The sequence below is a fragment of the Petaurus breviceps genome, unplaced genomic scaffold (genome assembly GCF_028583685.1).
Source record: "Petaurus breviceps papuanus isolate PSGF00001 unplaced genomic scaffold, PetGlider_PUasm1.0 186, whole genome shotgun sequence".
NCBI classification, from domain to species: Eukaryota; Metazoa; Chordata; class Mammalia; order Diprotodontia; family Petauridae; genus Petaurus; species Petaurus breviceps.
The window spans coordinates 31,568,813-31,583,149 of NW_027185798.1; the positions used below are offsets into that span (position 1 = coordinate 31,568,813).

At 41.7% G+C, this 14,337-nt stretch overlaps 1 protein-coding gene across 1 annotated transcript in view; it reads right to left on the minus strand.

Annotated features, from left to right (window-relative positions):
• LOC138162229 (putative PIP5K1A and PSMD4-like protein) overlaps positions 1-14,337 on the minus strand; it is a 49,587-nt gene that overhangs the window by 21,653 nt on the left and 13,597 nt on the right. The window contains exons 2-11 of the mRNA XM_069089263.1: positions 11,514-11,554; positions 9,890-9,957; positions 7,253-7,378; positions 6,104-6,221; positions 5,837-5,989; positions 4,814-5,113; positions 3,196-3,401; positions 2,666-2,749; positions 1,331-1,379; positions 742-826 (exon numbers count right to left, since the gene is read on the minus strand). Of these exons, the coding sequence (XP_068945364.1) occupies positions 742-826; positions 1,331-1,379; positions 2,666-2,749; positions 3,196-3,401; positions 4,814-5,113; positions 5,837-5,989; positions 6,104-6,221; positions 7,253-7,378; positions 9,890-9,957; positions 11,514-11,554 (1,230 nt within the window). The remainder of the gene's footprint in view (positions 1-741; positions 827-1,330; positions 1,380-2,665; positions 2,750-3,195; positions 3,402-4,813; positions 5,114-5,836; positions 5,990-6,103; positions 6,222-7,252; positions 7,379-9,889; positions 9,958-11,513; positions 11,555-14,337) is intronic.

A 14,337-nucleotide genomic window follows, 5' to 3' on the forward strand; every position in this document is an offset into this window, starting at 1 on the left:
CCTAATATGGAATAATCTTTGTATTTTAACTCCATTGTTCATTCTCTGACTGTCCCCCATACTCTGTCCACCCCTCCAAATTCAAGAAGACTTGAAAATGATTACCCTTTCAGCCTCTTAAATTGTCAATGAGTACTACTTGCATTTTTCTGGTATATTGTCTTAAAAGTTCTAAAGCTTTATATTTCTGTATGTTCTTTCAAACTTAGGTCCCTCTTGAAAGAAGAAGCTGTCTTTGATTTCTTTTGCACCATCCCAGACAACTTTATTCCATAAACAGAAATTAAGCAAAGACCTGGTTACTTGGTAGAGTTGCATAAAATTCCTAGGTCCCTAAGGCCCTGCTGAATGAGTTCCGGTAGATTTAGGAGTAAAAGGAAAGGGCCTAAAGCAACATGGAGGCCATGATGAACTAGTCTATCTTTGGTGTTGAGAGGGAAAAATAGAAGAGTCCCTGGTGAGACGATATGAGCCACAGTAAGGTTATGTCATAGTAACTCCTCTGAGCATGGCCTGGGACAGGAGACAAAGACACCCTCCTTGCATGCCTCCCACCCCCACCCCAAGATAGGGAAGGTATCTTATTGTTCCTTATCTAGTTGGTTGTCTGACCCAGCAGTTGGCATGGCCACCACATACCCAAGCTGCAAATTGTAATTCCCCCAGACCTCTCAAATGCCCGCAGGGGTACAATGTGTAGGGACAGTGTTGGGGTTGGGTCATCCAGGAAGAACCACTTACAGGGGATTTTCTTGAATACTGTATGGCACATGAATCGATGGAACCGCTCGGCATAGAAACCCGGCCTGTGCACTGACACTGTGTCCTGTGGAGTAGAACAGGTTTGGGAAATAAGGCTCTGAAAAATAGGACACCTCCCCAGTTCTAAATGCCATTTGCCCCTGGGCCAAGCACCTACAGAGGTAGAAGAGGGAACTGGGAGTGAGACTGGACTGGTGATTTCAAAGAGGGAATTTGTTGACCAACCCAGGCTGTAACGTTCTCCGAAACACAGAGTCAGAGATGTGCCTGGAGCACTGAGAAATTAAGTGACCTGCCCAGGTTCAAAAGCCAGCAGGTCACAGGACCACAGGGTCATAAATTCAGAACTGGGCAGTCTGACAGTCAGTTGAGTCCAATCTCTTCTTTTTACACACAAGGAAACAGATCCAGAGGGGCTAAGTGATACAGCCAGTATATTTCAGAGGCAGAATTCAAACCCAGGGTTTCCCAAACTCAAAGTCAACTCTACCCATTTCATTACAGAGAAAACTGAGCAGGGAAATGCAGGACAAAAGGGTGAAGAGACAGGTAAAAACAACCCACTTACCCCATCATGGACCAGAGCTTTCCACGAATGTTCTAGCTTCTTCATGAACCTGTGAAAGAGTTATTACTGCAATGACATCCTGTGAGTCATGGACTCACTAAAAAAATTAATTATGATTTGTTTTTTGGGGGGTGGGTAAATGGTGGCTAGGAGGACAAAGCCATCCAAACTGTTAATCTTCCTAAGAATTGAACAATTCAATTGGACAACTGCAAATGGGCAATAAGCTGAGGCCAGAATGATAAGGAAGGAAGAGAGCAGGCTGGATAGGCTTTCACCAACTGCAAAGCTCTTTTAATGACACCAACCTTCCCCTAGGAACAAAGCCTCGTTTTAACTTTAATATTTTAGTGGTGACATTGTTTGGCTGCAATTCACAGCAAACTATATAGTCTCCAAAGAATTAAAAAGCATAAGACTGTGGAGATCACACACAGGCTGTTACACAAAATAGGGAACTTCAGTAAAGATGCCATCAAATAAATGCATGATCAAAAAAGGAGATGGGCTGGCCACACTCGCCAGAGCAAGGGACCTCCCCCCATGGGCTGTTTGTGTCCACTGCTATGGCGAGAGAAAGTAACAATGGCACTGAGTGTGTTGGATGGAAGCTTGATGGCAAACACAGATGTCAGCCAAGATGGGCAGGTTCGGATGAGCTGCAATCTGCACTGCTGGAGGGAACACGCACAGTGTAAGATCAGAGAATGTAAAAAAGAACACAATCTATGTGAGCAATGAGGTAGTTATCTGGACCGAGGTGACTCTGTAGATCTGACTGTAGTTTGTTGTGGTGCTAGTGGGCATCTAAAAACAGGTGATTCTTTTTTCATGAAAAAAATCAATAAATACTGAATACTTGTTATGTAGCTGTCCAGTATTCTCAAACGCAAGAGTCTCCCAGGGGAGGAGGGAGAGAGGAACTCTGGGCTGCAGCAGATGCTCCTTACCTCTTCTCACTGGGACCAGAAGCTAGGGCTCTTGGCCCAATTATAGAAACTCCCTTGTTTTTCCCTACTGGGAAAGTGAGAAAGGAAGAGAAGTAACTTCCCGCTACAGTCTGCAGTGAAGTGTGACTCACATGATGCAAAGCAAGAGCAGACAGATGGTCTTAGGGCTGACTTAGCTTTCTACCAGAAGGTATGTGTGAACTGGGGGAGGAAATGAAGCCTCTCATCTGAAATCTTGCATAACAAGCACATGTCCTGAAACCTATGATGAGTCTTAATCAGGAGATACCTTGGAGGCAAGGCTAATTTATCTGACTGAACACCCATCCCTTCTCAGTTCCCAAACCCAGGGTTTCTGTGTCCTAGCTGTCCAAGAGATTCTCACCTATAAGACTGTAGAATGTCAATGATACCGATATAAAGCAGCAGCCTATCTCCTTTATTGTTTCGGGCAGGAATGCCACCCATCCTGGAACAAATGCAAAGAGGGAAAAGAATGAGGAATCCACAGAGTGGTAAGAGCATGGTGCCTCCCATCCCTATGTCAAATCTGGGCATGGACTTGAGCTCACCAAAGCACAAACTATACTTTGTAGAAGTGTCTATATATACTTCTATATATAGAATCATGAAATCCTCTCCCTACAAAAACCATTTTGTAGGCATGTTCCTTCCAACCCTCCCCAACCTGCCTTTCAGGAAACCTTCCCTAATAAGCCCCACTGGACAATGACCAACCCTGCCCATAGATATCACAATCACACTAGATTTTTACCCATACTATAAACTCACTTAGTAGTATTTCAATAACTAGATTTTCTTGGATGGGGCCCAAGATGGTCCTGTCCTAAACTGAATTCCCAACAACAGTGGCCTGCCTTATACTGAACTTCCCAGAAGCCTTCATATACTCACTGGTCCTCTGTCTCCATGGTGCCTCCCCTCCGGGCCTCCCCCTGGATGGACTCCATCGCTGTGGAATAGAGGGCCTTCTGTGGGGCTGGTTTTCGGGTGTCATTCCCAGAGCCCATTTCAGTGGGCAGCCGCTCTCGCTGCGCATGTTCCATGTTGTGGATCGCCACCAGCAGACTGTAGTCCATGATCTTGAAGCTTTGTAGCACCTAGGAAGCACAAGGAAGAAACTCTGACCAGAGGCTTTATGAGACACACGTAATCCAAACTGGAACAAAGGAAATGAAAATTCCAGCATGAGGATGAGAATTATTAAGAGGACCCCCCCAGGTAGAGTTTGGAAGGGCTCTTAGAATTATCCTATTAACAAATGGTTCTCAAAAGAAGAATTGCCAACTATCATAAATAATTTTAAAAAATCAAAATCAAAACAACTCTTTCACTTTCTGGTTAGCAAATTGACAAAGATGCTAACAGTCTATGTTGAAAGGATTATGGAAAGACAGGCATACTAAAATACAATGCTGATGAAGCTGTGAATTGCTTTTTCAAGTTGTGAACTGGTTGTAACCATAATGGGAAATAAAGAACTAGAAACAATGGAATTAGCTAAATAAATTGTGGCACTTTACCATAATGAAAATAGCACTGTGCTATAAGAAACCACAATTATGAAGAATTCAGAGGAACATGGGAAGACTTAAAAGGACGGGTGCAAAGTCAAGTAAGCAAAGCCAGGAAAACAACATACACAATGACAACACTGTAAATGGAAAGAACAACAAAATGAAACTAACTGCTGTGTGATTATGACCACCAAGTTTGGCCCTAAAGGAAATTAAAAAATGAATTTCTCCTTTGTGAAAGGAAGGCACGAGACACTGCCTATTACTGTCGGACTTGGTTGATGTGTGTATTAGTTTTCCAAAAGTGCCTTTTTTTCTTCTTTCTTTCTTAACTCTTGGTTACAAAGGCAAGCTCACCAGACAGGAGAGGGATGAAGAATAAATTTGGAAATGAAGGTAATGTAAAAACAAAAAATACCAATAGCAAATTAAAGTTCAAAGAAAAAAAGCTCTTCTCTCCTTTTTCCCAATATAAACAGATGGGGTTCCTGTGACTCTAATAAAGAAAGGCCTTATGGGGATGGGGACCCTTCCCCTTTCACCCTCCTCTTGGCCTAACTCAGGGTCAAAAGTTCCACTCAAATATACCTTGTTGACTTCTCTAGAGAATGGCAGATCATCTTTCCCTAAATCCTCCATTTCTTCTGGGGCCACTCACCCCATTTTCCCCATTTTCTCCCAAGTCTTTCTTGCCATCTTTCACCCCCTCTCTCTGCCCACCCTTTCCCTCTGCACTTTATAATACCAGATTCTTGTGAATCCACTACCAGGTGGCAGGGAGAGAAAGAGGAGCTAAGCAAGGTGATGAAGAGGTTACTATAACTACAAACTTCACAGGGCTGGGCTCATTGTGATATTTGGTGTCAGTGGGAAGTCTGGTGACTTTTTTTTGAGGGAGGGGACATTTAAGGAATATCATCCTACCTTGCTTGTCATAAGGTCAAGACTGAGGCATGATCCTGATGTTCCTTTTGAAGGGGAGAGGGGGCACTCACCAAGCAATCTCGCTGCAGCGTTTTGCAGAGAGCATTATACATGTCAGCATCCAAGAAGAGGCCATCTGGCATATCTTGCAAGAAATCCAGATCTTTGAAGGTGGGGAACACTTTTTCTCGCTCTTTCTGTGAAGCTCGTCGCTTGTAGGTTGAGCCCTTAAGGTCATACTTGACATGCATTTTGACTGAGCGTGGAAGCAGGTTGTTCATCACCACAATTCGAATGTTCTTGCCACCTGCCTGTACACAGTACAGCCCATAGAATTTGGGTAATAGAGTCCGTGGATTCTGATTCAGGTTCTGAGTGGGCAGAGACAAGAAGAGATGCAGCAAAAGTGTGTTAAAGGGAAAGATGACTTTCATTGAAGCTCCAGGGTAAGGGACACCACCCTCTTTATCGCTACTGCCTTCTTGCCTTGGGAGTGCTGGTATTTACTTCCCAAGGCAGATCTTTAGGGTCTGTCAGCCTGGGATTTTCAAGCTACTCCTACTTGCCAAAATCCTCCACAGCATTTATTTCAATTCTGCATGGAAATCACTATACCAAGAGGAGCTGTGGATACGGTGACCCATGCAATAATAGTAATTTAAGGTCAGGACACAGAATGAGTGAGGAAATATTTCTCTGGAGTTGCCCAAGTAAGGATGAGATCATCCTGTGACAAAAGAAATTTCCTGGGGACAAATGGAGGAAAGAGGTAGTAGGAAGCCTTCCTGACCATCCTCAAGCCTGGGAGTGTACACAAAGTGGGCAAAGGCAGCAGAAGTCAAGTTAAAGAAACTGAACATGAGCATGTGGCTTGGCCTTCTGCTTCTTAAAGACCTCCAACTCAACAGCATCACCTCACCTGGGCCTCCAGGTAGGCCAGACACAAGAAACTAAAACCATGTTGAGGCAGGAATGGAGGGACAAAAAGCACCAAAACAAGTTCTCAGGAAAAAAGCATCAAAGCTGCTTTTTCCTGCTCCCTGGTACCATGGCCTGGGAGTAGATGGATGGGAATTATAACCTAGCTCTCTTACCATGTAGTATCCTGGCAGCAGCTTCTGTAAAAACTCGGCCTCTTTGTGCTGGACAGTCTTGATGATGAATTCGTCATCACTGGACACATAGAAGATGGAGCCACTGGCTCCGGAGTTGCAGAGCTCAATCAGTGGCTCACTACATAGGGAATACTGGGATCCAGAAAGAAAGGGGGAAAAGTTTTAGAAACAACAGGACTTGGCAAACCTGGGAATGAAATTCTGGGCTAAAAAAGCATTGGGAACAAAGGCATTCCAGAAGTTTACCAGGTAGTCATCAGGCCGTATTCCGAATAACTCTCGGAAATATCGGAAAGCAACAGGGGCATAAGTCTTGAAACGGAAGTCATTATAATGATGGCCAGGGGTCAGGTTGCTCCCCTCACTGTACAGGATAAAAAGAAACAGTCAAGATTTGCAAAAATTTGTCAGGAAGCCTGAGGAATTCCCTCAGTGCCCCCCAGAGTCTAGCCAAGATCATTCTCCCAGCGGGATTAATCAAGGTTTTGACTGAGTCACTTGGTGAGTCAGGGGCTGAATGTGGGGATTAAGGCATGGGCTGAGGGAGGGCTCACTTTACTCCCATACTCAACTAATTAAAAAAAAAACAGCAGCAGCTGCTTTAGTTTTCAGCTCATTAAGCCTGGAAAACTAAATCTCTGTAGCAGCTGAGGACAAGAAGATCTGCAAGAACAAGTCAGACCCATGATCCCTTCACTGGGTCTGGGGGGAGACACCTGACTCTGTAACCTCTGCCAAATGCCTCATTCAGTATGAAGAGTATGAAGATCACACAAACTTCTAAAATAAGGGTTTTAAACCAGAGTGTGTATGACTACCAGCAATAGGGACTCTGGCCACTGATTACCAGAAATAAGGACACTCTCTGGCCACAGTGCTGAGGGGTGGGAGTGGGTACCACACCAGGCCCTCCTTTTCCTGTCCTCAAAGTACAGCAAGTACCAGGATCATTAATGGATCATTAGTGGATAGCTTCTGCTCTGACTAAACCCCACTGCCCAGATCAAGGATCACAGTTGAGGGTACTTGACTTCTAAGGGCCAGTGTCAGGATGTGAACTAGACTCAACTAACTGAAATGGTCTTTCTTTGTGTGTCTCACTGAACTGTTCAACCTTCCAAAAATATTAAGTGCAAAGCATTGTGCTCATCACCAGGGTTACACAGGAGACAAAAACCAAACAGTCCCTGACCTCAAGGAGCTTACTTTCTACAGGAGGCATATAATGTGTACAATTAAGTAAATTAGAAAGTATTAAGGTTGGGGTTTTTTTGGGGGAGGTTGGTGGTGGTCAGGAAATGTCACATCTAAACTCCTTGAGGAACCCCTAAATCTCATTTTGTGCATTAGCAGAAAGGGAACAGATCTGTTCCCCTAAATGTCAGATTGTCTCACCTTGGGAAGAAGATACTCTCCACTACATAGAAGTCTTGCATGAGGACGTCACGCTCTGGTTTGGTGCTAAGACTGCCAACAGTATGGGTAATGCCTAGCTGAATGGCACCTTTCAGGGCTGAAGAGGTTGTCTGGAAAAAAGGAAAAGTAGGATAAATTCAAGTTATTAAATCTGGCATACACTATGAAAGTTCAGATTCAGAGTGCTAAAGAAAGAAATGAAACCAAAGAGCTTCTCGGTAAGAGGTGGAAACAAATACGTACTCCCCATGTACTCCTGGGCTTGCTGCTACAGCAGGGCCTGCTAGTGCCTAGAGGGAGCAGAACATTCTGCGAGACTGAATAGCAAGAGCTGGGTCTCCAGGCAGAATGCTCCCTTCCAACTGTGTTCACTCCACTGTCTTTAGGGCTCATTATTCTATCTCTTCCTCACTCTTAGACTTCGATCTCAGGAACCCTCTTAAGCTAACAACCCTGGAGACAATAGATACACACCCTCCTCCCCAACAAGCACTTTCTATCCCTGATGGTCACTTTGTGGGTGCCTGGTTGGCTATGGAGACATCACAGGAGCACGCAGCAGGACCTGATTAGGACCCCCCAAAACTAAAAATTCTTAGCTGGAGGTGAAAAGAACATAAAAGATGTAGATCACTTCATAAAGAAAAAGGAAGGGCTTAATAAATTAAACTCATCTTCCCCAAAATCACAGAAAAATTCTAAATCCAGGAAGCAAAGCCTGCCCCCCAATTCCATAGGAAAGACTTTGTACTATGAGATCCAGAGCCTATTACAAGGGGAAGTTATTTCTCTAGTGAGAATTCTATGTAACAATTTGCCTTTTTGTATCTTGTTTTAGAGAAAAAGAGGCAGAAACAGTGGCATAAGCCATTCTGAACACTGTCTACTAAAAAAATGAAAAATAAACATTGCCTGCTGTCATAGCATTAAGAGATTTTCGTCTATAAAATAAAGGAGTAGGACAAGGGTTCTTAATATGGAATCCATAAACTTTTTTTAAAAAAGCATTTTGATAACTATTTCAATATAATTAGTTTCCTTTGTAATCCTATGTATTTTATTTTGAGCATTTAAAAACATTATTCTGCGGTATGTATAGGCTTCACTAGACTAAAAGAGTCCACATCACAAAAAAATTAACTCCTGAACTAGATAATTGTACAGACCCCTTTCAGCTCTAAAGTTCTAAGATATTAAAGACTTTAGGGAAATTGAACTACAGTTTACTCAGTGCTGGAAGAGAGACTACAAACCACCCAATACAAAAAAGCTGAGAATAAAATGAAGCAACTTTTTTTCTCTTCCTTCACACTATTTCACTTGGTGATTTCATCAGCTCCCACAGATTCAATTACCCCTGGCTTCTTTCAAATCCCAACTAAAATTCCACCTTGTAAAAGTAGTCTTTGACACACCGACTTAATGCTGGTGCCTTCCCTGTGTCAATTATCTCTGATTTATCCTGTGTATGTTTTCTACCCCATTGGACTCCTGGAGAGAAGGGACTGGTTTTTGCCTTTCTTTATGTGCCTAGCATTGGCACAGTGCTTGGCAAACAGGAGGCAGTAAGTAAATGTTTGTTGATTTGACTTAATTCTGTTTCAAGAACTGGCTATGTGAAAACCTTACTGAAAAAGCCAAAGAGACAAGTGTATGTCATTGCATTGAAGTGCTGATATAAGATAATGCCACTAAGATGAAGAGACAATTATGACCAGAAGGCAGAATCTGGCACCACCAAATCAATAGACTGGCAGCCTTAAGCACCTCCTATACTAATCAAAGGAGCTCTGGCATAGTGGTAGTGAGCATTTATATAGTGTGCTTAAGGTTTGCAAAATCCTTTACACAGAGTATCTCATTTTATCTTGACATCCCTGTGAGGTAGGTACTATTATTAGGAAGCTAGCTACAGAGCTCCTAGGGAGGGCTTCAGAACAAGAACATAGCTTGGAGCTCAGCCAAGGTCTGAGAAAACCTGAAGTGGCTGATCTTCTCTTCCATTGCCCTGCCCCTGCCCCAATCCACGTCTCTCTTGGTTGTACAAGTTCCTTTCCATCCCACTTGGTATCTCAAGGGCAGGTATTCAGGCTCCTCCCACCAGTTTGGAGAATTCTTTCATTCCAAAGACAACACTTGGAAGTAAGGAGCTTGACGGGACAGGCTGCAACGCTGGCCAGCTGCTGTCTGTCTGGGAAATGCCATATAAGGAGCTGGCCTCTTCATGCAGTTCCATGTACATTAGGCAACACAGGAAAGGTAGCAGATGTATTTGCCCTGAGGTAAGGTGAGAGCAGCCTTGAAGGTCTTGTTGTATGCCTTTCCCGAACAGAGAAACCCAATTTCTTTAGTACAATAAGCTGGTACTTGTTGCCAACTCTGTTGCAAGAAATGGACGGAAATGTAAACCTTCGATTAAGAACATCTTTATTTAAGCATACAGAAATGAATAACAGTCTATCTTTTGTGAGATAGACTGCATGGCACTAGCTGTGTGTAACACTATTACACAAAGGCAGAAGATGAGGGAAATCAGAAAAGGGGACAAGGGTGAACAGAGCTATCACTGCCCAGTTCTAAGAGGAGACACATGAATCTAGATATACCTTTTTATATGTTGTCTCTCCAGAGGGATCGACACTTCTATGTCCTATTTTCTTTACTGGACCAGAGGAGCTAGACACCTAAAAAGAAAAGGAAGACAAAAGTAAATATTCACAAAAGGCAATTACCAAAGTAGATGCACTCACTGATGCTCTTCTTTCTAGGTCAAGGGCATTTAATAAAGCCTCAAAGCATCAATGCTTATTTCTTATACATTAACAAAAGCAGAGAGAAAGGTTGATTTAAGAGGGTAACTGTACAATTCGACTGTCAACAGGGAGGAAGAAAAAATGAGACTGTAGAACAGGTATTCCAGAAACTATGCTAAATCCCTGGCTGACCTTTAAAAGGATGAATTACTAAGTAATGGAAAGTATTTTGGATTTAGAAATGAGAGACAACTTGATTCAATTATCAGCTCTAATACTATCTATGTGATATGGTCAAGTCCCTTAATCTCTTAGAGATTCAAGTTTCCTTATCTATAAAATGGGGATGGCACCTCTAGTACTTACTTCACAGGGTTTTTTAGAGAATAAAATGTGATAATGTTTGGAAACCTTAACATGCTATGTGAATATCAGCGCTGTTATTAAAATTATTAAAAAGGAGGCTCATTTTCTGTATCTAAAATGATGATCACCAAACCATTATGGACCCTAGTAAGTCAGATCAAAAGATCACACACTACCCAGACAGTCCAGTAATTCACTTACAGGAGCAGATTTAGAGCTTAGTAGTCATAAGGCTGAGATGGAACACTCCAGTCACAGTAAGAGAAATTGCTGGGAGTTTAGTCTTGACTTAGTTTTCTATTCTCAAAACAAGTAAGGAAGAGGGAATGGTGATTTAGGGAAGAACCAATAAGGTTAATCCTATGAGCTTTCAAAAGTCAGAAGAAAGCAATGTAGATTAGGTCTCCTAGACTCTACTCTACTATGTGACAATAAAATTCTATGCCTCCTCTCAAGCCCATAGGTTCATTAAGATAATCACAGCTAGTCACATTTTTATGATTTAAGATTTATAAAGCACTTTTCAAACAACTATCCTGTAAAATAAGTTGTATGAGTAGACTTCTATCTCCATTTAACAGTTGATGAAAATGAGGCTTAGAAGTTAATGATTTGCTCTGGGTCCTACAGTTAATAAGTATCTGAGTCAGGACTTAAACAAAAACCTCCTGAGTCCCAATACCAGAATTCTTACCATTATATCCTTGGTTCATTAGCAGAGGGATCTTGGAAAATGACCCAGAAGAAAGGTTTCTTCAAAGGCTCTCAAGGCTTGGTACTAAAATCTCAAGATATAGGTCTTAGTTGTTTTCTACTTGTATGTTCTACAAACTATCACAGACTCCCGGAGGAAGCAGAAAAACTAGGAAAAGGCAAGGAATATAGTCCAGGAAGGAAGTTTTAAAGAAGAGTATCTCCTATATGGTGGAAAGAGTTGCATTCTATGTTCACTGAAGGACTAAGATAAAATCAAAGCAGAAGTGGCATGGGTTAGACACTAGGAACCTCTTTTCTGTCTATCAGAGGCGAGAGTTAGTTCACTCTGCCCCAATCTAGGGCATTATCTAGTAGAGGTAGGTACCATGTACAAAAATCCTTTCTCATGATCTTCTGACACTCACCTCAGAGGAAGTGGTCAAAGATTTTTTGAAGTTTGACTGTACTGTAAAATACAAAACAAAAACATAAACATAAGTACTTGTTAGACTACATACACACACAATGTTTCTTGTTTAAATGCACTAAAAATCAATGTTTGGTCCTAGCATGACAGTTAAGTTCCAATCACCTCTTCATTAATTCCAGACGCTAATTCCTTTTTAGGAACCTTGTACCCAACACATATTTTTTAGTTCATTCTCTTCTTAGTATATATCCTTCTTACAGTGAGCTCAGATTCTGCCTTTTTTTTTTGAGGGGGGAAGACAGGGAAATTGGGGTTAAGTGACTTGCCCAAGGTCACATGGCTAGTAAGTGTTAAGTGTCTGAGGCTGCTTTTGAACTCAGATCCTCCTGACTCAAGCGGGGTGCTCTATTCATAGCGCCACCTAACTGCCCCTCAGATTCCCTCTGAACACAAAGTCAGTGGCTCTGACTTGACACTAAAGTAGGAAAGGGGACTGACAGTGAATATACCAATACTCCTGGAGAACCTAGAGCATGTTCAAAGTAGGCTGTCATTATTACACATTGGTCTTCTGATAAAATCCCTTGGAACTACAGAGAGTATCTTCTTCAGAATCCAGGATCTTTTGTCCAATACAAATGAGAATAAGATGTTCACTCCATATGAGGAAAGTTAGGTTACTACAGATTATGGCAAAACAGAAATAAGGACTTGCAGGAGAGAAAGGGTACAATGGGAAAGCACTGGTTCTCAAACTTTTAGGTCTCAGGAATCCTTTACATGCTTAAAAATGATTGATTACCTCTCAAAGAGCTTTTGTTCATATGCATTATATTTACTGATATTTTACCACATTAGAAATTAAAACACCATTCTGACTTCACGGACCCCCTGAAAGAATCCCCAGGGACCTCCAGATCTCACTCTGAAAGCCAATGATGTAGAGGAACCTAGGATATGTACGAACTGTTTAGGATTTCTATATTCTGTCCTGGTTTATTGTGCTGTTAATGTCAATAAATTAAAAAATATAAGTAGTTTAAGTTTAATAGAAATATTGAGTGTTTGCTATGGACAAACTTCATCATTCAAATTTCAATTTATGGCTTTTCACCCATTTGATTTACGAAAAATGTGAAGCAATTATCTTTAGAAAATGGCTGCAGGTCTTACACCTATGAACAGGTAACTTTGCCACCCTTACCCACATGCCAACAAGGAAAAGGATGAAGCCAAAGCAAAGTTAGGATGACAGAGAGTTTCTGCATTTGGGGAGAAGATTTTAAGCTCCATTTATCTTCAGGGTTTACTCAATCATTTCTTTGGCCTACTTCTGAAGAATCTGAAGGGGAAAAGTTTAAATACCTTAAAAAAGAAGTAAATGCTAAGCCCAACTATGATGACAATTCAAGAATGAAAGTGAAGACCCGGGAGAAAGAAGAGAGAGGGAAATTTGGGGATATTTAAGGGCAAAAAAAATTACATCTAATTATGTAAGCCAGACGATTTAGATTTGAGGACCAGACAGGACTGAGGGAAGAGGTTCTGACTCAATACTGGCCACAGGCTAAGTGTTTACAGTCCCACAAGGCACAGCAACAGAATTTTCCTTCCCATAGACAGGCTAGAAGCCAACAAAGTGGAACAGATGGTTCTCATTCCTCTCTTCCCAAAAATGCCAAGAGTTGAATGTTGGTACCAATTCTTAAGCTTAACATTTCTATGCTGGTAAGAAGACATGCTACACAAAATCAAACATGGTAACATGAAAAACATAGACTCCCTTCACCCCCCCCGATCTAAAGAAAACTATTACCTCTCCCTTACCACGGCCCTGTAAATCCTTTACCCTTTCAATATAAGGCCAATTTTCACAAAAATTAACTCAACTTGAGCGAACACCAAAGTTAGTTTGAGACTTGAGGGTCTAAATTAAGGACTCCAAAGAAAGCTGTGAGGCAGAACATTTACATTTTGATTGTAAACCTGCTACTGACTCTCTCAATTTAGTGGTTTAGTCTTTGAAAAGAGATGAAAGTTATTTCTAACTTTTAGATGGGAAGGATGGGAGGAGTAAGATACTGAGCATGAATTCTAATGTGGGAAGGATGAGTCAAAGAGTAAAGTCTAAAGTTCATCTCCCATGTAAACTCTCATGAATCTATACTGAGCATCTCAAAGCCTTGGCTTCTCTCAAACTCATTCCTTAATCCTGTAGGTAGAACTTATTCTGCTTTGAGCTTGCAGACAGATGCCCAAATAAGACAAACAAAAGGAGAGCTAAATTCTGTAAAAGCTGGTTAGTCCCAACTATGATTCCAGAGGATCATGATGAAATATGCTACCCACATCTTGGTAAGTGGTAGACTTAGGATGCAGACTGAACATCTAATTTTTAGACATGGCCAATGCAAAAATTTATTTTGTTTGATCACGCATGTTACAAAGGTTTTATTTTTCTTTCTTTCCTCCTTCCTTCCTTTCACTGGGGGGAGGAGGGGAAATGAGAGGAGAGAATATTCCAATTATATGGACAGATGAGTCATTAATAGAGACCAAAGTAATGAAAAGAAGGAATTTTTACAATGCTATTTCTAAGAAGAGGGAGAAAGAAAAGAAGAGGAGAAGGAAAGAGGGGAGTAGGGAGAGAGGGAGAGAAAAGGAGAGAGAGCGGAATGACAGAAAAGAGAGAGAACTTGATGGCTCTAGGCCAACTTTGTTCCATATACTCCTTAAAAGAGGTTCTGGTCCTTACCCTTTCATTTGAATTCACGTAACATGTACCAACCAGATCTAGAGCTGGTTTAACCCTAGACAAT